The 25,115-nt window shown below is 37.3% G+C and overlaps 3 protein-coding genes across 4 annotated transcripts; all 3 read right to left on the bottom strand.

Annotated features, from left to right (window-relative positions):
- Positions 1 to 8,228: 8,228 nt before the first annotated feature.
- LOC132182718 (exopolygalacturonase-like) lies at positions 8,229 to 10,496 on the bottom strand. The gene is made up of 4 exons (XM_059596040.1): positions 10,336 to 10,496; positions 9,741 to 10,049; positions 8,837 to 9,355; positions 8,229 to 8,699 (listed from the first exon to the last, which is right to left on the bottom strand). The coding sequence occupies exons 1-4, from the start codon at positions 10,465 to 10,467 to the stop codon at positions 8,463 to 8,465; spliced, it is 1,197 nt and encodes a 398-aa protein (XP_059452023.1). The 5' UTR covers positions 10,468 to 10,496; the 3' UTR covers positions 8,229 to 8,462.
- A 1,585-nt stretch (positions 10,497 to 12,081) lies between these two features.
- Positions 12,082 to 18,123, bottom strand: LOC132182907 (threonine--tRNA ligase, chloroplastic/mitochondrial 2). 2 transcript variants are annotated; one of them, XM_059596274.1, is made up of 8 exons: positions 17,737 to 18,123; positions 17,161 to 17,307; positions 16,851 to 16,998; positions 14,475 to 14,728; positions 13,941 to 14,318; positions 13,488 to 13,796; positions 13,012 to 13,212; positions 12,082 to 12,663 (listed from the first exon to the last, which is right to left on the bottom strand). In XM_059596274.1, exons 1-8 carry the CDS (start codon positions 18,052 to 18,054, stop codon positions 12,403 to 12,405), a joined length of 2,016 nt encoding a protein of 671 aa, XP_059452257.1. In that variant the 5' UTR covers positions 18,055 to 18,123; the 3' UTR covers positions 12,082 to 12,402. The 2 variants fall into 2 exon arrangements, with proteins under 2 accessions (XP_059452257.1, XP_059452258.1); XM_059596275.1 differs by having other exon boundaries at positions 17,732 to 17,819.
- Positions 18,124 to 19,752: 1,629 nt separating this feature from the next.
- Positions 19,753 to 21,674, bottom strand: LOC132182820 (cytochrome b561 and DOMON domain-containing protein At5g47530-like). The gene is made up of 3 exons (XM_059596169.1): positions 20,904 to 21,674; positions 20,550 to 20,807; positions 19,753 to 20,261 (listed from the first exon to the last, which is right to left on the bottom strand). Exons 1-3 carry the CDS (start codon positions 21,555 to 21,557, stop codon positions 19,938 to 19,940), a joined length of 1,236 nt encoding a protein of 411 aa, XP_059452152.1. The 5' UTR covers positions 21,558 to 21,674; the 3' UTR covers positions 19,753 to 19,937.
- Positions 21,675 to 25,115: the final 3,441 nt, after the last annotated feature.

The following is a 25,115-nucleotide window of genomic DNA, read 5'->3' as shown; positions in this document are numbered from 1 at the left end:
TCGCCCAATCAGCATCAGTATAAGCATGCAGCTGTAGAGGAGACTGAGAGGAGACATAGAGCCCATGAAATAATGTCCCCTTCAAGTACCGAAGAATGCGGAGGACAGCTGAGAAATGAGTGGAGTGAGGAGCAACCATAAATTGACTCACCTGATTGACAGTATACGAGATATCAGGTCGAGTGACAGTAAGGTAGACAAGACTGCCAACCAAATGCCGATATAAGGTAAAATCATGAAGAGGCTCGCCATCATGAGGAGTGAGACGAGTATTAAGCTCAGTCGGTGTGTCGACAAACTTATTGTCTGTGAGATTGGCCCGGGAAAGCAGATCAGATATATACTTGACCTGTGTTAAATAATAACCATCAGAAGAAGAGGAGATCTCAAGACCAAGAAAATAGCTAAGAGGGCCAAGATCTTTCATCTCAAAGTGCTGACTGAGAAACTATCTAAGTTCCTGAATACCAGTGAATTCATCTCCAGTAATAATCATGTCATCAATCCTATATGACTAGGCTGAGAGTGCATAGTCTGTGATCTAGTCTCGGCATGGACAAGTTCGAAGATGGCAATGTCCAAAGTGGGAAGAGGAGAACGATGTAAAAGTTGCACACAAACAGGCTCAAAATCATCACACAAGGCCATCAAAAATTGGTGAAGAGAATGTTGATCTCTACGGGTAACATACATCTCAACATCAGTGGGATCCTTCCAAATAAGATCAGAAATATCAATTTAGTTCCACAAGAATTGCATGCGAGCAAGAAAATCATTTATACTTTGATCAGATTTCTGCCTCAGATGGAAAAGCTCAAATAGAAGCTGATACTCGTGAGCACTATCTACAGAAGAATAACAAGAAGCAAGCATATCCCAAGCACCCTTTGCTTCATCAAAGCTGCCAAAGAGCGCAAAATAGATAGGATAGTAGTATTATGGAACCATGTAAGAATCTGATGATGCTTGTTATCTCAATCAATAAGACGAGTGGTAAAAGCCTCATCTGACTTAAAAGACCCTTTAACTGGCTTTTTGACCTCCCCAGTCACATAAAGCCAAAGCTTGTGGCCTTTCAGAAAGTTACTCATAGATTGGGACCACACCATATAGATTGTGCCATCCAATACGGTCTAAACATAATGAAGAATCTTATTTTGTGCCATCTAGAAGGCTCAAAAGCAAAAAAGACCACAAATATGAAATCAAGACGAAAAAATAGGTAAGAAAGCACTTGGTCAACCCTGAAAGTCAACAAAAAGTCAACGATCAATGCTGACACAAGTCAACGATCAATGGTCAAAGTCAACGCTGACGTGGCAAGGACTAACTTGATACTGCTGACGTGACACTACTAACGTGGCACTTAGGACTGACGTGACAGGTTGGAGAACTGGCGCATGTGGAGCACGCGCGACTGGAGGAGGCGGCAATTGGCACATAAATCTCACACGCAAAACTGTGAATAGCGCGTGAGGGCGCGTGGCTGGCTAGAATTGGATTCTGGTTGCTGTTCTGGAGACGCTGGGAGTAGATCTATCGATCAGTGGGCTAAGAGAAGCAATCGAACCACAGTGGCGGCCGATGGCGGAACGGCAATGGCAGAATTGCCAAAACTTTGGGCGGCATGTGTGGGAGCATGAGAACTCCAATGAGACTGTGTGCGGCGGCTCTGTGACGGTTGTCTTCCAAGCTTTCAAGTGATATAGTGATCCACAGAAAACTTCGAGGAGAAAATAGATAACCGTGAGGGACAGAGGGAGAATTTGCCAGATAACGCTGGCGGCCCAGAAAAAAAATTTGAAGTGATTCAGAACCTGTGCTCTGATACCATGTTGAGAATAAGGTTGTATATTGAATCACACAATATAATGTACAAAAGGGGCCTATATATATAGGTTAATAATACAAACCTAATAAAATAAGGAAAGGTAAACCTAGTAGACCTAGAATATCAAAAAAAGTAAATAACCCTAACATAATATTATTAACACTTTAACGAATATAAGTTTAACTCAATCCACTCAGCTGTTAGCATAGGACAGAAATCAACATTTGTTTGCATTTGATTAATTCTTTTATAACCTTTCTTTTATTTTCTCATTTCTTTTACATATATTATTATTATTTGATATATATATATATATAAAATAGCCGAATCCTTCAAGAATATTGGCGAAAATTGTGACAAGTGTTCATTTAATTTTGTATTGCTCAGTGTTTATTTAGAACGTTTTCTATTAAAATTTTTATAAACAATATTAAAGTTAATTTTTTTGAATTTATTTACGAATACACAAATTGGTTTACATAAGATTTTATTTTTGGCTAGGTATTTAATTATGAAGAGAAAATGCTTGCTTCAAATATTGTTCTACTATTCTTTAATAATATTTACAAATATACAAATTGGGTTACATAATCTTTTAGAGATCAAAGGCACTTCCAGGTGTCTGATCACCGGGAGCTCCTGGCCTCCTCCTTTATATTCAAGCAATTTAGAATCTGCTCCTTAACTGGCAAACCCACTGCAACACAAGTACATAAGTTTTTGAGGGATTTTCTCTCAGCTCTGCAATATTGGGAAATTTGATTAATTAACTGCAAGTTAGCCATAGAAAAAATCATGAACTGCACCACACTTGGGATGAGATTTAAAATTTATTCTTATATATCTCTTCTTCCATTAGTCTTGAGTCTTGACAGCACCTCCATGGCAATGACAATTAAAGAGATAAGGAGAGGGAGAATCTCCTTGCCTTGATCCCTCTTCCTCTCTTCAAAGTAGCCCACAAGTGTCCCATTGAAAGCTATGGAGAATCTAAGAGTTGTAATGCACTCCCCTTAATTACCCACCCAATAAACTATTCAGGGAACAAAAAACAAGATAAACAGTGAAGGAGAAACTCTCAACTAACTGAGTGATTAGAAACTCACTCTTAGGTGCCGTTTATTTTCGCGTAAAATGATTTCTGAAAAATATTTTTTGTATTTTCGGGTGTTTGGTGCAACGAAAAAATAATAGTCAACGGAAAATATTTTCGGTTTGACCGAAAAAACATCTTTAATTTCCGCAAAATGGTTTCCATTTCTGAAAACCAGAAGCCATTTTTTTGAGTTTGAATATCTCATTCTCAAACCGACAAACCCAACCGGGACATCGTCAGAACCCTTCCGGGAATCGGTCGGGACCTAGCCGAAACTCGACCAGGACCTTGACAGGACCCAGTCGGAACTTACTAGGTTAGGTTTTCCTTGCTTAAACTGAACACATGAAATATTTAACTGAAATGGGTGATGAATTGTGGAGTTAGGATTCGAATTCATGATATATGGGTCTGATACATTATTAAATTATCAACATTTATCTCAAAAGTTTAAGCTAATATGAAATGACTGATTATTTAATCATTTAATCAATACTGTAACACTGAACTAGTTGCTTATAGGGCTGGGCAAAAACCCGTCCAACCCGACGACCCGGCTCGCCCCGCCCCGTGCGGGTACAGTGTGTTTTTTCGCGGGTTCGGGTTGAAAATATTCAACCCGTGCGGGGCGGGGCGGGTTTCGGGTTTAGTAATATTTTTTATGCGGGTACCCAACCCGCCCCGCCCCGCCCCGCTCCTAAAACACTAAAAAAAATGTAGAAAACCCTAGAGACCCATCAGACACTCCATCAGCCTTTCTCCCTTTCACACTTTCACGATTCACCCAGGCTCCCTTTCACTCCAGCAGCACCGTCGACCACCTCTCTCCCGTCGAACCCATCTCCTTCCCCGGCGTCCCCGCACCGCACGACCGTCGACCGCAGTCACCGCACCTCTCGATCTCCCATCAGACGGTCGGACCCATCTCACTCCTCGCATCGCACGACTGCATCTCACTCTCGCCTCTCGATCTCAGATCAGAAGGGTACTCTCTCTCTCTCTCTCTCTCTCTCTCTCTCTCTTTCTTTTCTGTTTGGTTCTTGGGAAAGATTAAATGAAAATATCACTTGCTTTTTATTCCATTTTCCTCTTGTGGATTATCTATTGCTTGTTTGGAGGGAAAATTTCTCCTTTTGGTGAATTTTCCAGTGAAATATTAAATGTGAGAGGTGGTATGGTATGGGAATCCGATGGATTAGCTGTCAATGTTGGTATTATATTTTATTTTCAAAAGTATATTGTCGAGAAAGTCTTTGCTAAAATAGCAGTTCAGTAAATGAACAAAGAACAGTGGAGGTCTCAAAGATTTGTTAATAAATAAACAATGCTTCTTTTGTTAGACTTTAATAAACAAATACTTGAAAAGGAAGAAGGCCTCTGTACGTGGCAAGTGGAGCAATGCTTTCTAGGAGCTCCTCTCTTCTCAGCCTAGTTAGAGTAACAGCAGCAATGTCTTATATGTCAATTTTTTTTTTAATTTTTAATTTTTTTTTATATTTAGGGAAAATTTACTCACATCATATTGTTAATGTATAGGAGAACTAAAAGTGTTTTCCTATAAATATTTCTGTTTTTTCTCATCTTTTATCTTTTTATTTTTAATTAGAGATTGTACGAAGATTTTAGGAAAAAAAAATAGAGTAGATAAAGAATTTATATTTTGAAAAGAAATAATATTTGAATGGGCTTTATTTTGATAAGGATTGTTAATGTATAGAGAACTAAAAGTGTTTTCCTATAAATATTTCTGTTTTCTCTCATCTTTTATTTTTTTCTTGTTAGGGTTTTATTTTGATAAGCAATTTTTGTTAAGGATTCTTGTTAGTTGTTAATTTATGATATGATTATGTTGGGTCTGATTATGCAGTATTGGTTTGTTTTTTTTTTTTTTTTTTCCCACTTATTGTAGGCTCATGGATGGTTATTCAAGTAGTGCTGTTGGTTCTAGTTCTGTATCATCTATTCCTAACCCTAGTTCAACTCTCCCACCAAAACCTATAAAATCTGAGCAAACATCAGTGGTGTGGGAACATTTTACCAAGTTAGAGGGAGGTGATCCTAAGGATCCTAAATCACAATGCAAGTATTGTAACAAATTGTTTAGTTGTCACACTAGAAAGCATGGTACAAATTCCATGCTTGGGCATTTGAGGAATACTTGCAAAAAATATCCCAATAGGTTTGATAAAGAGGATAAGTCGCAATCAAAGTTAAGTTTTGAGGGTAAAGGGAAGGCCAAATGGGAGTGGGAGAAGGATCTGTGGGTAATTTGGTGATTACTAAATACAATGCTGCGAAAATAAGGGACGCAATTGCTAAGATGATAATTAAGGATGAGTTGCCATTTAGGTTTGTGGAAGGTGAAGGGTTTCGGGATTTCATGAATATAGTTGAGCCTAGGTTTTCAATTCATTCTCGTTATACTGTGATGAAGGATTGTGTTAAGCTTTTCTTGTCTGAGAAGGAAAAGTTGAGGGCAATGTTTATGACAACTGGGGTTCGGGTTTGTCTTACCACTGATATGTGGACTTCAATTCAAAACCTTAATTACATGGTAATCACCTCTCATTTTGTTGATAGTGATTGGAACTTACACAAAAGAATTATAAACTTTTAGTTTAATTCCTAATCACAAAGCTGATACCAATGGGGAGAAGATTTTGTCGTGTATGCGCGAGTGGGGTATTCGTAACATTTTCACTATCACAGTTGACAATGCTTCTACCAATGATGGTGCTTTGGAGTTTGTGAAAAAGAGAACTAGTAATAAGGAGGGCACCATATTAGAGAGTCAGTTTATGCATATCAGGTGTTGTGCACACATACTAAATCTTATTGTGACTGATGGTTTGAAAGAGGTTGATGAGTCCATTGTGAGGGTTAGAAGTGCGGTGAAGTATGTAAAGTCTTCACCTGCAAGATTTGAGAAGTTTAAGGCTTGTATTGAAAGAGAACAACTTGATTTCAAGGGTTTGTTGTGTCTTGATGTTCCCACTAGATGGAACTCTACATATTTGATGTTGGAAGGTGCTGAAAAATGTCGAGCTGCTTTCCAACTTATGGAAGAGCTTGATAAGACCTTTAAGCCTACATTGACCGAGGAAAAAAATGAGAAAAAGGGTTTGGGACCTCCTACTTGTGTTGATTGGAGTCGTATTAAGATTTTTCTCAAGTTTCTCAAACTTTTTTATAATGCAACAATTCGAATTTTGGGGTCTTTGTATTGTACTTCTAATATGTACTTTCAAGAAATTTGTGGCATTCAAATGCATTTACAAGAGTATATTGATAATGGTGATTATGTATTGAGTGCTATGGCGGAGAAAATGATGACGAAGTACAATAAATATTGGGGGGATCTTGAGAACAATGATAGGGTTAACTTGATGATGTTTATTACGGTTATACTTGATCCACGAACCAAATTGGTGTCTTTAGAATATTGGTTCAAAGATGTTCTTGGTGTTGATAGGTGTAATGAAATGAAGAAAAAATTGAAGTCAATCCTTAACAAATTATATGATCACTACAACGCCGGAGAGAGTTCATCTCAAGTTCTACATAGTAGTGGATTGCCTCAAGGTTCCTCAATGAAAATAGAAGAAAGTGAGAATGCTAACCTCTACTTCATGAATAGGTTTCATAAGTACCTAACTTCTAAAAGTGATATTGAAAACAAATCGGAGATGGATCAATATTTGATGGAGGATGTTGAAAAAGCGAATGCGAATTTTGATATTTTAAATTGGTGGAAGGTGAACTCAACCAAATTCCCAATAGTTGCCAAAATAGCACGAGATGTGTTGGCTATTCCCATTACAACAGTTGCTTCAGAGTCGGCTTTTAGCACTGGAGGACGTGTGTTGGATCCTTTTCGAAGTTCATTGGCCCCAAGTACGGTTGAAGCATTGATATGTGCACAAAATTGGTTAAGATCAAAGCCCCTAAGTTTTGACTTAGATATGGTTGATGATGCTGAAAGTTATAAGCTCGATTCAGGTCAATTTTTTCATCATTTATTCATTTTAGTTTGCTTAATATATTTTGCTATTTACAAATTTCATTTATCGGTTTCAATTAATATTGTAATGTTTTTTTTTTTTTCATTCTTTGTAGAAGTAACTTTGAAGAACATCAGCATTTTACTTGAGGATGATTAGTGATTTGAAGCTGAAGATACATTTTGGACTTGAAGTTGAAGTTACATTTTGGATGATTAGTCATTTTACTTTAAGTTGCATTTTGTTGGGTTTTGTTGCTTTTAATTTGAAGTAATGAATTTTTGTTGTTGCTTTGATGTAACTATAAACTATGGGTGTTAAGTAATTTTTTGGTTTATTTTTTTCCTCTATCTTTTTGAATTTACTTGAGGATGATTAGTGACTTGAAGTTGAAGTTGCATTCTAGACTTGAAGTTGAAGTTGAAGTTGCATTTTAGATGATTAGTCATTTTACTTTAAGTTGCATTTTGTTGGGTTTTGTTGCTTTTAGTTTGAAGTAATGAATTTTTGTTGTTGCTTTGATGTAACTATAAATTATAGGTGCTAAGTAATTTTTTGATTTGTTTTTTCCTCATCTTTTTTAAGTTACTTGAGAAAGATTAGTGACTTCATTGACTTGAAGTTGCATTATGGTCTTGAAATTGAAGTTGTAATATGGATGATTAGTCATTTTACTTAAGTTGCATTTTGTTGCTTTTAGTTTAAAGTAATGAATTTTTGTTGTTGCTTTGATGTAATTATAAACTATGGGTGTTAAGTAATTTTTTGGTTTGTTTTTTTCCTCATCTTTTTGATAAAAAAAAAAAAAGCTAACCATATTTTTATGAAACCCAAAATATAATTTTTATGAAAGATTGAAAGCCCCAAAAAAAGCCAACAAAAAGCCAAAATATCATTTTTAGGCTTAGACCCAACAAAAAGCCCATATTCTGGTTTAAAAATAATAGAAAAAGCCCATATAGGTGTGGCCTTTTGGGCTTAGTCCAAAAAATTGAATAAAAAAATTTACAAAAAAATGTCATACCAAGAAACCCGACCCGACCCGCAAGACCCGCAGGACCCGCAATTATTAAACCCGCACCGCAAATACCCGACCCGCGCGAATATTGGGCATTGGGCTCGGGTGACGGGTCGAAAAAAAATCCAAACCCGCAATATGTGGGTCGGGTGTGAATCCCCCAAACCCGACCCGACCCGACCCGTTCCCAGCCCTTGTTGCTTATAGTTCAATAAACAAAACGTTCATATGTCATGAGATCCATCAATGCGGGGTCAAAAAAAAAAAAAAAAAAACTGTAAATACTCTTGCATAACGTTTCTGGAGAATTGAATAATATTATTGAGAACTTCAAGAGGGAACAAATTCGATGCATGTGTACCAGAAGTAGAGAAGAGATACAATTGCATAATAATGTTATTGCTATCTACATTATTATTTGACTTGTCAAAATTTTCATTATATTAAAAGGATGCATGCAGATTTGCTGCATATGTTTGAAAAAGCATTGTATTTCTTCTTGCTCGTGCAGCTTATTTACTCGCCTTCAGGACAAAGAGGAGGGTTCTGCGTGCCGGTGACCGTGGGCTTCACATTTTCACAAACGGTCTTAGCAGTTCCCTCGCTTCCCTTGTACGTAAGGTCAATGTTTGAAACCTTCACGTCCTCGCATGGCACGCCCTTACTGCAGATAAACTGGATTGTCTTTGCAGTTGCTGATGTCCCATTAATGTCTTGGATGGTCACATCGCTTATCTTAATTGTAGAAGGAATCTAAAACCAACAAAAATATGATATTAGTACCTTTTTCTCTGTTTATTTACATCGAAAACGAAGGTCGTAAGATTAATAACAGCAAAGTGATTGGAGAATAACGTTTAGACTTTCTCTGAGACCTTTTTTTTACATACCTGTGCTTTGCATTGACCGTATGGGCAGTACCCTTGATCGATGATGACAGGATTGGCGACATTATCCATTATAATGCCCTTGAAAACTATGCCGCTTGCGGTGCCGGCACCGGCGGAGGCAGGCCATGTTTTGATTCTTACGCCATTCGTCGTGCCGGTAATGGTGCAATCTAGAACTTTTATTTGAGAAACAGGCTGTTCATCCTTGTACTTGCCAAGACTTCCTATGCTGATGCCATGGCCGGGTCCACATTTAACTCTTTGGATAGTAACATCTTGGCTTCCATCACCGAGGGAGACACAATCATCACCAGTTGCTATGGTCGTGTCAGCAACTGTGATCCCAGATGAACGTCCAATGTGGATTCCATCGGTGTTGTGGCTTGTTGCGGGTGCAGTGATGGTAACATGTTCGACCGTCATGTTTTTGCATCCGAAAAGGTTAATGTGGAAACTTTTGGCATCCTTGGATGTAATGCCTGTGACTACTCCATTTGTGATGAAGTCGAGCCTTAAACTCTTTTCATTTTTAAAGATCGTTAGAACATAAATTAAATAATTAAATTCTTTCATTTCTATTATTAGCTTAAGCTTTTAAAATTAACATGCAAATGCAAAGATCTTAAGTTTGAATCTTATTTTTGTCATCCACCTCTTATTTTAATTAAATATTTTACATGCATGTTATACGTGCCTCACTTATTAAATGGGAGTTTCAAAATAAGTAGTAATTTAACAAAGACATTAGGACCACTTGATTAATACTTGAAAGTGTCATTATATATATATATATATACAAAATTGAGAAAATGCACCGTGCAAATAAGAAGATGAGTGATGCTACGGTTACTACAATTTTAACGACAAGTTATATACTGTCACGTGAGTTCGTAAAGAATTTTACCGTGGGATATAAATCGCAGTTGACGTTTGGGCCACAATGATTTGCTTTATAAGAATTAGTTCCTTGGCCATCTAGTGTTCCAGTGCCTGATAGAGTGAAATCCTCGACACGCAAAAAAACTAGCCAACCTCCACCCTTGTGCGGGGTGGCGTCTGCTGGGGCCTGTAGGGTTCCGTCAAGCTGAACCTCAATTGGACCCTTGCATGGACCTTCAAAAGTCACTGGGCCTGACTTGTATGTGCCTTCTGGAATCACAACTTTACTTGAACCTCCTGCTGCGCATGCTTTTTTCCAAGCGCTTGTCAAAGCCTGTAGGGCATAACCAAAAACAACAATGAGACTATAGCAACAAGTCTCTGCAAAAACATATCTTAATGGAATTCGATCGGGTTTATTTGGTGGAGGCTAGCTCTCAAGGTCGAATCCCGCAGTGAGAAGCATCTGAGATTATTTTAACTCCCGAGTCAGGCCTACCGTCTAAGCCGCTCGTGTCATTGGTTCCAGTAGGTGAGTATTGCTAGCTATGATCACGTCAAGTAAAGTAGCCATTTTTTGTATAGAAATGAAGAACAAGAATTGCATTGTAAATGTATACCTGAGCAATATCCGCACCAGGCTTTGCTCCATAACTCTGAACATCAAAGTCAGCAGATTGGGCAATATGGGCAGTGGATGCCAACAGCAATAGCAAGGATATTGTAGCGATGTTCATATGATCCATAGCCATCGTGTTCTTTTGCTTCTTTCTTCTGTTGAAACTTGTCTGCAAGGATTATGAAAAATCTCCTCTGGAGTTCAAGCTATTTATACTTCAACACCCATTGAAACTGTCAACCGATGGCTACCTAATTTTATGCAAGGCCTCTTAAGACTTTGCATGGCATTAGTTCAACTTGTGTCCTAATATTTAGCCTTCATTACCTCCTCCACATGAACAGCTTATGTCCTATTATATGGCGACTGAAATTTATTCCTTGCTTTTCTCTTTGTCAAAAAATGGCTGCTTTTCCATGAAGGGAGAAGTGGCCAACAAAACAAAAAAAAAAAAAAAAAAATCGACATTTATGGAATTAATTAGGAGCTTTACAAATTAGTTTAGTTTAGGGCAGAATGGTTAAATTTTTGCAGCACTAAATTAGGAAAAAATACAAAACCAATCGTTGTTGTTTGCCTGATTTACAATTACCACCATATAGTATCAAAATGATTTTTTTTTTTTTTTTTTACATATCCACACAAGAGAGGGATTCGAACTAGAGACCTCTGTTTTATAAGGTGTGGTCTTCAACTGATTGAGCTACCTCTTGGAAACGTATCAAAATGAACTTGGAGGTCTATGAAGTATGCCAACAAAAAACAATTTACTTCCTACAATCAAATTTGGTCCACTGACTTAACAGATTTCAATAGTGTCATTTTGACTTAACAGATTCCATTAGTGTCACACTATCGAAATTTGTTAAGTCAGTGGACGGGATTTGATTGTAGGGAGTAAATTGTTTTTTGTTGACATACCTCAAGTACCTCTAAATTCATTTGAATACTAAATTGAGCTAATTGTAAATTAAATAAACAACATGGACTAATTTTACAATTTTTTCCACTAAATTATACGAAAGAGCGCATTTATAATATTATATATCAAGATTAATCACTTAATTAATTACTATCATCACTATTACAGTAGATTTAAGTTGTCAATGGAGGGATACCTTGTCGAGGGTAGGTTTATTTATAAGCTGTCCCTGGATTTCAGTCAAGGACGAATTGGGGGATGTCATTAGATAATCATTCCATCTTTATCAATTGGTGCATTTCCATATTAATTTCTGTAAATGTAATTTTTTTTTTTAATTGTTGGTAGTGTAATTCAATACAAACAAAGGGCATGATATTACATTTACCGGTATGTTACATAAAAAATAAATAAATAAAAATTAGCATGATACCGGGAAAAACCTTTAAACACGGCGTTTCTCTTTTGTGAAAAGGTAATTTCATCAATAGCTTCAACACAGACTACACAGTTATCATCAGTGCACTCTTATTTTCAACAGGTTTTTTCATCAAACTGCATCATACACCACCATCAAAGCAGCCTTCTCCTCGGCCTTTTGGAAATTACGAGATCGAATCTATTTAAATACATTTCCCTTTTTATTTTAGTTTTAATTTCTTGCATTGTAATGACTGTTCTGGCTTAATAGTATTGTAATCTTATTTTCTTTTAATGTTTTGGTTATCTTGCAAGCTGCGTACTGATGATGTCTAGTCAGGCTTGCTGTTTTAATAGCCGGGAACAGAGAGCTGTCAGTGCACATGGAAAACAGAAAGAAAGAAATGGTGTATAAATTGGTATCATTTTCCTTTCTCCTCCAAAAAAAATTGCCATCCTCAGGCACTCTTCAATCCACATTCCAACAAAACGATTACTAAAGAACAAACGCACACAATGGTTTGGTGCTCGAAGAATATATTCATGCACACAATTACTTGCTTCTAGTTATTCACATGATTGTTCCACCTATGTTTTGTTTTGTTTTGTTTTGTTTTTCATCTATTGGCACAAACATCCTCAAGCTAAGTAAGATGCCATCTTCTCCCAGCTACAAATACTTCAAAATGAAGTTCTGTTCTCAGTTATTAGAAGAAGAAAAAAAATTTAGAAAAAAGTTCTGTTCTCAGTGGCAGACTTGATTCTGCTTGTAAAATCATCGATTGTCATTGTCCCAAGCTCTCCACCAAACCTAGATCTAACTGTAACAGTTTGCATTTCAACTTCCTTGGGACCCACAACAGCCATCAATGGGATTCTTTGCTTCTCTCCATTCCTAATGAGTTTCGGCAACCGCTCACCGTGGCAAACTTCAGCCCGAATACCGTTCGCTTTCAATTGCTTCGTCACCTCATTGCAGTATTGAAGCTGTGCAAAGACATACGATTATTTCTTTGTTACTCACTTGAAAGCTCATTCGACAACCTATGGGAACTAAAAAGGTACAAATGTAAAATGTATTCTATCTACTGCACATATTCAACATCTCTAATGGAGCCATCAGAACACATTAGTCCTCACAAGGAATGATGGGATATAGTTATTTCTTAGAATTTCACAAAATGACACACCACCAACACCTCCCCCTCCCCCCCAGACTCTTTGGAAAATTCAAATAGGGCAACTCAAATTGCATAGACAACAAAAAACACTCAATAAATCTAAATCAATATATTCTGAAATTCAGAAACACTAATGGGTAAATGCTGTATATACCTGAGTGTCTGTAACTGGTAAAACTCGAGCTTGGATAGGAGAAAGCCATAATGGAAAATCCCCTGCATAATGTTCAATGAGAACTCCAAAGAATCGCTCCAAGGATCCAAGAACTGCTCTGTGGATCATGATAGGCCGCTTCTTTTCTGAGTTCGAATCAACATATGTGATGTCAAATCGCTGTGGTAAATTAAAATCCACCTGTAAAGATTGCAAAAGAGAAAAGATTAATTCAATTAGACAATCCTGTTATTATTATTATTTTTCTTTCTTTCATTTTTTTTTTTTTTTTTTTTTTGAGACGAGTAAAAGAAGTAAAACAATCCTGTTATTTATATAATTCAAAATAATGCTTTAAACCTAAACGAAGCATTTTATAAGAACTACTGGAAGTTCAGGGTGTCCACATACAGACAGCCTAGTGGTACCAATCTAGATGCACATGAAATTCTGCAGATATTGAGTTTAGAAATTGCCTGTATGGTTGAGCACTGCCACTTCCTTCCAAGAGCATCCTCAATCTTAAGATCAATCTTTGGACCATAAAAGGCACCACCACCTTCATCAATTTCATAGCTCCACCCTTTATCATCCAAAGCATCTCTAAGGGCAGATGTTGCTTTCACCCATATATCATCACCTCCAACAGCTTTCTCTGGCCTTGTCGAGAGATTGACTACATAATTGCTAAAACCAAATTGCAGTAATATTTCTTCTGTAAGATCAAGGACACCCCTGATTTCATCTTTGATTTGATCCTCTAAACAAAAGATGTGTGCATCATCCTGCAAAAAGAGATCCCGAGCTTAAACCAAATCATTAATATCGTGCATTTTGTGATAACAGGAGGATGAAATACTATCCACCTGTTCTGTGATGTTAAAGTCACCATAAACCATAGAACAGACGGACTGTAAATGATAATGTACCTGGGTGAAGCCTCTTACACGGAAAAGGCCATGTAAGCTTCCAGATAATTCATATCTATATACAGTTCCCAACTCAGCAACCCTAATAGGAAAGTCCCGATAGGAGTTAAGCTTCCTTTTGTAAACCAGAATATGATAAGGGCAATTCATTGGTCGAAGTTGATAAAGTTCATCCTCAATATTCATCTGATCATACATATTCTCTTTGTAGAAGTCCAAATGACCACTAATCTTCCAAAGATCTGCCCTGGCCACATGTGGAGTATACAACAAATCATAACCACGTTCAATGTGTATTTTTTTCCATGAATCTTCTATTATATGCCTCACAATAGCACCCTTTGGATGCCAGAACACTAAACCACCACCAGCTTCTTCCTGCATAAATGTAGGCGATAAAGTAAAGCATTAAATACAATATTTCAAATGTGCATCAAGAGCAATCTAACCACAAAATCAAATTAGATAGAAACAATAACTAATCAATCTGCACAAGCAGCATAGAACAGTTGCAATACAATTTGGAATGAGCACCTGTATAGAGAACAGATCAAGATCTTGGCCAAGGCGTCTGTGATCCCGGCGTTTAGCCTCCTCTTTGAAGTGAATGTATGCTTTCAATTGGTCTTCCTCCTCCCATGCAGTGCCATAGATCCTCTGCAGCATAGGTTTCTTTTCATCCCCTCTCCAATAAGCACCAGCAACAGATTCAAGTTCAACTGCCTTCTTGTTAATATTCCCAGTAGATTCAACATGAGGCCCAGCACAAAGATCCCACCATTCATTACCTGAAAAGAGTATAGAATACAATGTCTTAAGATATTAGATAAGTTCAAATCTCACAGCATGCTATTTCAATTAGAATCAAACTCTGCACAACCTACAACAACTATTTTCCTCTTTCTCTTAGCAAATCAAAAAGATATTATACTTTGACAAGTCTAACTGAGCCAAATATTCCTTTAAAAAAAATTAATCAAATAGTATAACAAAGAGTGGAAAGAAGTTCAAGAACAGGGAAGAAATGAAGAAAATAATTAGGGAAAAATATAATTTAGCCCCCCTAAACTACCAGTCATTTCTATTTTAGCTCCCTAATGTTCAAAAAGTGATAAAGTAGCCCCTCAAACTACCAAACAATTGCAATTTGGCCACTCCGTTAGTCGTTACCGTCAAATAGAATGAAAAATTCAAAACTACGTCGTTTTGGCAAGGTTAAGATACTAAAATACCCTTTTAGAAAGAAAAAAAAAAAAAAATCCATTTAAAAAATGACCCCCAAAACGACGTCGTTTTGAGGGAAAAAAAACGAAACGGTGGTTTAGGGGTGGCTTGCCGGCCACCCCCATGGCCTATCGGGTGGCTCGCCGGCCACCCCATAGGCCATATGGGGTGGCCGGCGAGCCACCCCTAACCACCGTTTTGTTGTTTTTTTTTTTTCCCCTCAAAACGACGTCGTTTTTGGGGGGCATTTTTTAAATTGATTTTTTTTTTTTCAAAAGGGCATTTTAGTAACTTAACCTCAAAAAATGACGTTGTTTTGCATTTTCCATCCAATTTGACAGTGTTGACTAACGGAATGGCCAAATTGCAACTTTTTAGTAGTTTGGGAGGCTACTTTATTACTTTTTGAACATTAGGGGGCTAAAATAGAAATGACTGGTAGTTTGGGAGGCTAAATTATATTTTTCCCAAATAATTACTAGTTTATAATGTCAACAGTAGCAGAGAAAAAGATGAACCAGAAAACATATACGCATGCAGCCATAGTGAAGGACTTACTCTCTAGTTCCTTGTTAAGCTAATATATTCAGGTGCAGTGTGCAAGGATGTGTATCTGCACACAAGTATGTTAATCAATAACAATATATAGTGTCTTTCCCTCACAATTGAACAGCAATTCCCACGGTTACTAATTGTTAAATGTATCTAAATTGGTTTTTCTCTTTAAGATTCTCAGTTCAATATCTCATTATTTCACTGTGAGCAACTACAACCACCAAAATTATTTTACTAAGCACACCCATACTCACTTTCGTTTTGCTTCCCCACAATCATCTTTGTATATCCATCCTTACAATAATTTAACCCTTGAATGCTATTGATTGCAATGTGATGCAGAAGCTACGCAAGTCAACCAGTCAAATCAAAAACTTCAGCATAGATTTAGTTCTCTGGCACCACAATTGGCCTATATTAGAGCCTTCAAAAACTCTCAGCCAACGAATGAGAAGGTACAGAATAGCCAAGGCCCCTAAATGTTACATCCAATCTTAGAAAAACACATCTAAGAATTTCCATTGGATGGAAAACTTCCATGTGAGGAACAGCGAGCAGGCACAATTGAATGCTAATTCATTGCACCAAACATAAAACATGTTTTCGAGAAAAATCACATGAACTTGAAGAAACAACACATGGCATGCCCTTGTTACACCGAGCAGGCAGTCACACAAAGTTGAGGGCAGAGCACAGGAACCTTAAACTAGCATAGTGCAGATTGCATAGCACATCACACGTCCACCCGGAATGGCTATATTGATTAAGTTACTTGCTCAAGAGATTTGCTTATCTTTTCTTTTCTGTTTAATTATAAGTCGCTCAACACGATGCTACTTTACTTTAGCATTTCACACCTTGGTGATTTCGGATGAGCCAGAAAATCTACGATCTACTTATCATACCATCCAGTGTCAATGACAATAAGAATAATACATGAATGCAGAGAAAAACTACAGGAGAGAGAGTTTTCAAAGAAGAAAGCTTCAAACCTAAACTGTAGAAAGGTTGATTTCACATAAAAAGAACTCAGAATTTCTATAAGTGCTCAAAAGCAGAATTTAGTGGAACTCTTTAAGAAAAGCACATAAGACATGGCGAGCAAGGATTAAAAGCAGTGACAAACCATACCAATATGATAGATGGTGATGGGATCCTCCTTAATATTTTCCAAGATCTCCATTTTGTAAGGTTCATTGATAGCCTCTATTCTTCTCTGAGCTTCATCTCTGGTAACTTCTTCTCTTACAAGCGGTAAATTTCTAGCAATGATCCGTTCCTACAGATGATGTAACAAATAAATTCTGTACCCTGAAGCGATAGGCTAATGAATAGTTTCCAAAGCTTCTAAGCTTCCATTCTATAAGTTCAAGAAAGACCAAAAAAACAAAACGTAAACAAGAAAAAGGTAGTCATGATATGAGTATGCTAATATACTTACCATCTCCTTCTTGATTCTCTTCAAGTCTTTATCAGTCAACGGCTCCATATCAAAATCATAATAAAAACCATTCTCTATCCATGGCCCAATCGTCACTTTTGCATCCGGGTAGAGCTTCTGAACAGCCATGGCCATTACATGCGCACACTATATTGATGCATATAAATTAATAACTCCCATTTTAAAAAAAATAAATAAATAAAACACACACACACACAATAAAACAGAAAATTTGAGTCCTAGTCCTACTTATAATAGTACATGAATAAATTACTTAAACTCAAATAACAAAGGAAAGATGTGAATTGAAGTTTATTCATGTGTTATTCATGCTAAGACAAAAGCACTAAAACCGTATACAAAGTTAACGTTTTTATGCGTTTTGAGAACACAAAAAGGAGAACCCATTTGTCTTAGAAACCATTTTGTCACATTAAAATAAGAATCAAAGACACATAATCCAAATTCATATAGAATTGAACCCAAACAATAATGACACATTAAAAAAACATAATTTCCAGCTCAAAAACTTGGCAGAATTACCCACAAAGTGAGAAATTTGGCATTATACATTACCGTGTGGCGGACTCTGAGTAGCTTCTCGGATGACTCGTTGGTTGGGAGGACGATTTTGTCCGTTTTCTCATTCTGGGTCGTCGTCTTCTTCGTCTTTACGTTGTCGTCTTGAGACAGAGTGGCAGACTCAGACGATTCCGTGGCTATGACCGAAGAAGCCGTTGTGTGCATCTTCTTCTTCTTCTTCATGTTCGCGTGTTGACAACAAGTGGGAATGGAAACGAGGCGTTTTGGGAAGTGGGAGACGGAGGACCTGAGGGGTGGTGTGGATAGTAAGGAGTTGGAGGCGGCCATGGCCATTCTGTGAAGAATGAACATTGGCTCTGTCTCTCAGTTTCACTGTGAGAGAGGCCGCGTGTTTTTGGGTGGATGGAATTTGTTTGTGTGGCGAAGGTTTTGTTGGTAGACTTTGGTGAGTTTGACAAAAAATATATATATATTCAGGAGCACTGATTGGCAGCACGCGCGGGCGTGGCACGCCCAGTGCAAAAAAAAAATTTTTTCACTGAGCTGCTTTTCATGGGCCAATCCTATGTAATAGTAATTTCCTAATAAGTTCTCAAGATAGCTCAATCGGTCGGAATTACACTTCATGAAGCGAAAGTCACTAATTTGAATATCATCCCCTTCTTGTGTGGACATGTAAAAAATAAAAAATAAATAAAATAAAAAGTAATTTACTAATAAATAATAATAATTTGTCTTTACCATTTTTTTCCTCATAAAATCTTTTGTAATTATTAATTTTTTGCCCCATTATTTCCTTCTAAATCAAAGGTTAAATGCTATTCCAATACCTATGGTTTGCACCAAAATCAAATTGTCACTTAGGTTTTCAAAAATATCACAAATGGTACCTGTAATAAGTTAATAAACCCACTTAATACCTCTATCAAGATTCCGTTAAGTTTTTTAACGGAACGCCACGTCACTCTTATACGTGGACACCACATGGCGTGGTACTTGAATTTTTGGGTGTCACGTCATATTTTATTTAAATAAAAAATAATAAATAAATTAAAAAAAAATAAAAATAGAAAAACAAACGTTGGGGTTGCCAAATCATCCCATAGGGGGGTGGCCGGCCACCCCGTTTGGCCTGGGGGTGGTTCGAGCCAAACCCTAAAAAAAAATAAAATAAAATAAAATAATTAATTGATATCTAGAAGAAAATCCAAGTGCGGGAGCATGGGAGCTGGAAAAGCTGTGAGAAGATTTGGTTGTAGCAGCCAAAAAAACAATATTGGTTCAGCTTGAAAATTGTTTAAATTTTTAATAAACTATATTTAAATGTTTAAAATTTGCTGTTCTTTACCTTCTCAGCGAACTCCAAACAAGCTTAACTTGCTTGTGGAGCAAATTTTGCAAGAGAGATATTTCACGTGCCCATTTGGTTTAGTGAAACCTTGAAAGCATACACCTCAACAGATTTTAGTTTAAGCCCTATCCGAAGCACACCCTGACCCATTACCTCTTGCCTTAAATGTTGCTGTTTAACTTAACATCAACTGTCAAAGAAAGAAGCCTGCTTCAGTCTTTTGACAAATGGTCCATACTATTAGCCCAAAATACTTATGTGTTCAACATCTCCTTACTGTTCATCAATTGAAATCAAGAGTAGAGTGACAACACCCTTCATTTTCAGGTTGTGACATACACAAACACGCAGCCTTGGTCAATCGTAGGGATGGTAATTCATATTCGTGTGTTGAATTCGGTTCATGTCAAGGTATAAGTATAAGACGATAAAAGTCAATAATAAGTCGACCTATTTAACTAAACAGAATAGATAGTCCAATACTAATCCGTTAATTTTATGTTGAGTTCGTATTAAGTTTATGAATAATGTTAAAAATTGATAGCCCTATCCTGCCTCAGTAAATACAAGGGACTTGTATTAGAAGAACCCTCGATCCTACTTGTAAAAGCCCACAAAGAAGTCAATCCGAAAGACAATATCAGAAACATGAAGTCCATCAATATATACTACAGTAAAGAATTACACGCACTATCAAACTGTCTAAGCAACAAGCTACTCATAAATGGCTACAAGGTGAATGAAAAAATCAAGCAAAAGAAGGTACTAAAACTCTCTCAAACATACATGACATTCAAATACCCCCACCCATGTTGTAAAAGCCTACAAAAATAAGCTAGTGAGGCATCTGAGGAAGGAAAAGGCCTAGTCTCTCATCTATAAACTATACCCCATTCTCAGTTCTGGCAGCATAGCTATTAGTGCCATTCACTCCATTCCCATCGGGGTACTTCACAGAGCTCGTCTGTTTCCTTTTGATAACAATGAACCAAGTAAAAGCTTCCAATAAAGCGGCAACGATGCCTAAGAAAATCAGAATTCCGGTGTATATCTTCTTCCACTTCTTCTCAGGGTCCAAGATTTCCAATCCCTCATATATGTTGATGATGCTTAGGATAATGACAGAATATCCCACAGAATGGTGGTAGATGTTCCAATATAACCTGTATTTGTGATCCTTCTTTGGCCTCAAAAGCAGGGCAAACACCTACAGCCATGTGAAGCAAATGTAAGAAAGCTACAATACACAAATTATAAAGCATAGATGAAGGAAAATGCCATAGGCAGACTAGTTAGGACAAAAATAGGCATTATGCAGAAAGGACAGAGAGGAAAAGAACTTGAAATTCTTGGCAAGATAAGGCCTCACTCACAACACTAATCCAAATATGACAAACAATTTCGATAATTTGCTTCATACTTGGCCTCATAATATGACAATTACTAGTCTAAATGATGAAGATAATTAGTGTAGGTGCATGAAAATATGGAGTACCTGAAGTGATCCAAGGCAGAAGAGGGTTATGCCGATGTTCCTGTGAGTATCATACTGATTAACACTAGAGGCTTCGCTGCCTAGTTTTAGACCCGTTGCCCATCCAGCAACCCCAATAACATAGGCAGAAGTTTGGCAAGCAATATGCAGGTAAAACCATGCAGGATCTGCTGACTTGAACACCTTTAGGTACCTTGCAATCATGGCTCCCATGGGCATCAGAGTCCCCCAGCTAACCGCGTTTAGCACTCCATGAACCTGAAAATATTCAATCCAAATATACAAAAAATTAGACCTTTATATGAATATATTGTAGAAATCCAATTAAAGGGCCTTGAAGATTGAATTGCTTACATTCTGTCTTCGACGCCTTGCAGTGACTACACCTCCTGCAGACGTTGTTGTCGCCTGATCATTCAGAAAATTCAGAGTGCCTGCTGATTGCATATTGGCTGAGCTCGAAGTGGTATCATGGCTGCTGGGACTACCTCCACTCAGAGGACCTTCTTGCCAGACTTGGTTCACCGTTGTCATGCTGCTATCAAGCGTCAGTGTAGCAAATATCGTCATCTCGCTATTCTCAAATGTTGCAGAGAGATTTGAAACCGCAAAGCTCAAAGAACCCTCTGCCAGCGTAGTTCCATATCCGCTCACTGGGGATGTGTATGCGTGGATGGCCGAACTGGAGTTTTGATAGGCCACAAGGGCTTGTGCTCCTACCATTCCTTGTCCTGAAGGGTTGATCGCCCAAGCAACCCAATTCGAAGTTGAGGCTCCTGTGTGTCTATACGCAATGTCAACTTTACTGGTTGATTGGTCATAGCTCCAGTGTAGGAAAGCACTCAAAACAGGAAGGTCTGTGCATGAGCTGTATACCCTGTTGCTGCTAGAGAAAGTATAACTCTTACAGGTTTGAGCAAACGATGAGGCACATAGAGAGAACAGAACACAAGAAAGCAACAAAGTTGTCAATCCTTTTCCCATTTTGGTGAACTTTGACCTATGCATAGAGATCAAATCCTCAAGAAAAACAAGTTCTCTGTTTCTGGGTACGTTGCAGATGATACTGAAAGTGTTTCCTAATGTATTTTCTCTATCTGGGTTTCAAGGATTTGGATCAAAAACTTTAATTTACGGCCAGATTCCCAAGAGGAGATGTGAGGGAAATAGAGGAAGGGAAGGAGGGTGTTAAATACTGTTGGAAGAATCGAGTTTGTTTGACTGGTTATTTCTAGAATTTGTTTTTGCCTTACTGATGGTCTAGTTTAAAGAACTACGACGATCAAAGAATCAGTAAAATACATAGCAATCAAGGAAAGAGTACGGAAGTGTGCTTCCTTCTAGTTCTAACATTAGAAAAGTATTTCCCTTTCCACACCAGCTTTTTGGAAACCAGTTCATGTTCAACGTTCACACTTCGTAGCCACCAAGAAAAAACCCACGCCTTGACTCAGCAATGAGGATTGTCCTGCATCCCCATCCCTACGCGTTCATCTTTCCCACTGACCCCAATTGACTCCTCAGAGATGTACGGGTAGACTTATGTTGTAAGGGCCGAGAGTCGGTCCATAACGTCGGTTTCGGTAGAAAAATTGTGTTTTCACATTTCTCACCGACAATGTCGGTAAAGTCAAAAATTTCACCGACTTATTCCGCCAACTTTTTGTTATATCACCGAATGGTAATGGGGGTCGGTAATGTCGGTTTCGGTAATATCGGTTGGTAATAGCAGTCGGTAATGTTGGTAAGTGAAAAAATGAAAAATTGGTCGGCAAAGTCGGTCGGTGAAGCCAATTCGGTTAGAAAAACCTCTCTCGCCCCTACCACACCGAAAAAATCAAAATAACAAAAAAAATCATGCCGCCTCCCGTCCATCATCTAGGCGGTCACGGTCGGCTACGATCAAAACTCGGTCGAAAATCGCTCGGTTGGCGGCGAGTCAATGAATTTGCTCAACCCTTGTCTCAGATTCAAAAGTCAACTTTGTTTCTATACTGTGGGTTCTTTACCGAGGCACCTTTATTTAGCTTTTGGGCCAAATATGTTGTACTGGGCCTTAAGCCCATTTACTTTGCGCTTGGATTTGTAAGATATGTTCTACTGGTTGAATGGAATATGATTCTCTCAAGTTCATTTGAATCAGAGAATATCCAATTAGTTATAATGGAAGAATAATTTTGTCTTTTCACTTTTTGATCTAAGAATAAAAATACTCCTCCACTATAACTAACTGGATATTCTCAAGTTTAAATGAAATAGAGAGAATCCTAGTTCTGGTTGGATGACCTCTCTTTTGTACTTATGTTGTTTCGATGTAAAATGTTTTTTCAAAAACGTTATCCTTATTTTTCAGTATTTGGTATGACCAAAAATCATGGTCAAACTAAGAATATTTTTAGTTGACACAAACTTTTTTTTAAATCATAAACCATTTTTCGAGTTTGATGTTATCTTTTTCAAATCTCCACACCACCTTCGAAGGTTGCTGGATATTGCCAATTGTTTTTCCTGTGAGTATAGGATGTCACCGAAAAGCGGGGGAGGGTGTTAACGATATCTCTACAACATTAGCCAGCCAAGCAGATCTTGTGAATAGTGCAGATGCAAATCATAATATGGATTGTAGTGAAACTGTAATAACACACCAAGCTAGAAAAGCATAGAGTATTTCAGAAGAGAAATGTAAGGTGTTTTTCTTGTGTTCTCCTAATTTTACGAACATGGGAACACTTAGCATTCACCATTCCAGAAAGACAATATTTGGCAGCATCACATGTTTCTCAAGCCTACGTGCAATCTAACCCACATGAACAAGGAAAGTAAGGGGACATTCAATGTAGATCGTATACTCACAAAAAAAACATGTTCTGCCATAGGAAATTCATTCCATCCGAATATATGCTAAGCTATTTTACTGAAATCTAAAATCATTTCAATCTTGGACTCCTCAATGGTAAATTTTCTAAATTCAATGATACATTAAACAGTTTGATTAAGTTGATAAAACCAATTCCCCACTTAAATTTTCAATGAGAAACCTATGTGATTTTTGTGTTTACCAGACCATTGGAACTTGTTTGATTGTGTGTACATTTGAGACCGGTGGAATTCAATTTATGTGCTTTTAGTCTGTTTTGAAAGTGGTTCAGCCACCTTTAGGGGTGGCTCGGCTACCCTTCTGAATTTGTTCAACTTTGCTCTTTTTTAAAGTAGGTCTGTAAGGGTCACAAGTTGGGGTATTTTGGAAAGAATTTCCTTAAGGTGGTCACATTCAATGTACATGTTGATAGAGGGGCTGTTTTGATAAAGAATGATAGTTTGACCTATCTAAGTATCATACTTGATAGCTTGGAGAGTAACAGTTCAGAGGATCCGGCTTACATGCTGTTATTTTAATAACAGCATGTATGCTGTAGTTGAATCAACGGTCAAGATTGAATTTTAAAGTTAACTTACATTTATAAGCATTTAATAAGAGAGAGAAAATGAAAAAGAGATTTTGAAAAATTAAATCTTGACAGTTGATTCAACTACAGCATACATGCTGTTATTTTAATAACAGCATATAAGCCAAATCCCAGTTCGGAAGCTTAATTATATTTTTCAACAATAAATGACACTTTTTGAGGGTAAAAAGTTAATTTTGAAAAAATTCATTTGCATGGGCAATATTTGGTTTCAAGATTAGAGAATGCTTTGAAATGTATTAGGTGTTTGGATTGATTTGTTAATAGTTTACACAGATTGTAATCATAATCTGAAATTCACACAGATTTCAGGCTGGGGCTTGGCCTATCTTATATTGTAGGGGCTGTCAAGTGCTTGTATTGATAAGCAGATCATCCCACTAGGAGATATAAAAGTCTAGGACCATATTGACCAAGAAGGGGCCAGAATTCTGACTTGTGGCTAAGCCACTTTTGTATAAAGTGCACCAGCATGGTGTTGGTCTCAATCAACAAGAGTTGAAAGACAACTGCCCTTGTTAAGGACATAGTGGACCTATGTGAAGTCCACCCATTTACCACATGGACTTACTCTATGCAATTTTACTAAACATACAAAGAGAAAGGTTCAAGATTAGAGAATGTCTTTAAAAGTATTGTGTCTTTTGAGTTATTAAAAGTAGTGATGTTTAGTAGAATATTATACGACAGTATCAAACATTGGATTAGCACTCGTGAAATAAAAAATTACGAGTGGATTTTAACTGTAACGTCATTTCAATTGTATAACAGTCGTATCGCATTGTATTAAATAGATTATAGATAGATAGATTTACTCATTCATTACTAGTTAAAAAACACATGTCTAAAATACTCATTCATAGCCTAATTATATAATTTCTTAGCTCATCACAATCGTCAATTTATAATAGATTAGAAATAAAATAAAGTTAACAGACTTCCTTGACTCCTTCCATGATCGCCATCTATTTTTACTGATTCTTTGATCGTCAAAGTTGTTCATATTGGATCGTCAGCAAGGCAAAAAACAAATACAGAGTCAGAATTTGAAACACCCTCCAGAAATAACGAGTCAAACAAACTCGATTCTTCCAACAGT

The sequence above is a fragment of the Corylus avellana genome, chromosome ca5 (genome assembly GCF_901000735.1).
Source record: "Corylus avellana chromosome ca5, CavTom2PMs-1.0".
Classification (NCBI taxonomy): Eukaryota; Viridiplantae; Streptophyta; class Magnoliopsida; order Fagales; family Betulaceae; genus Corylus; species Corylus avellana.
The sequence above is the reverse complement of the archived record's forward strand: the minus strand, read 5'-3'. Positions and strand labels throughout refer to the sequence as shown.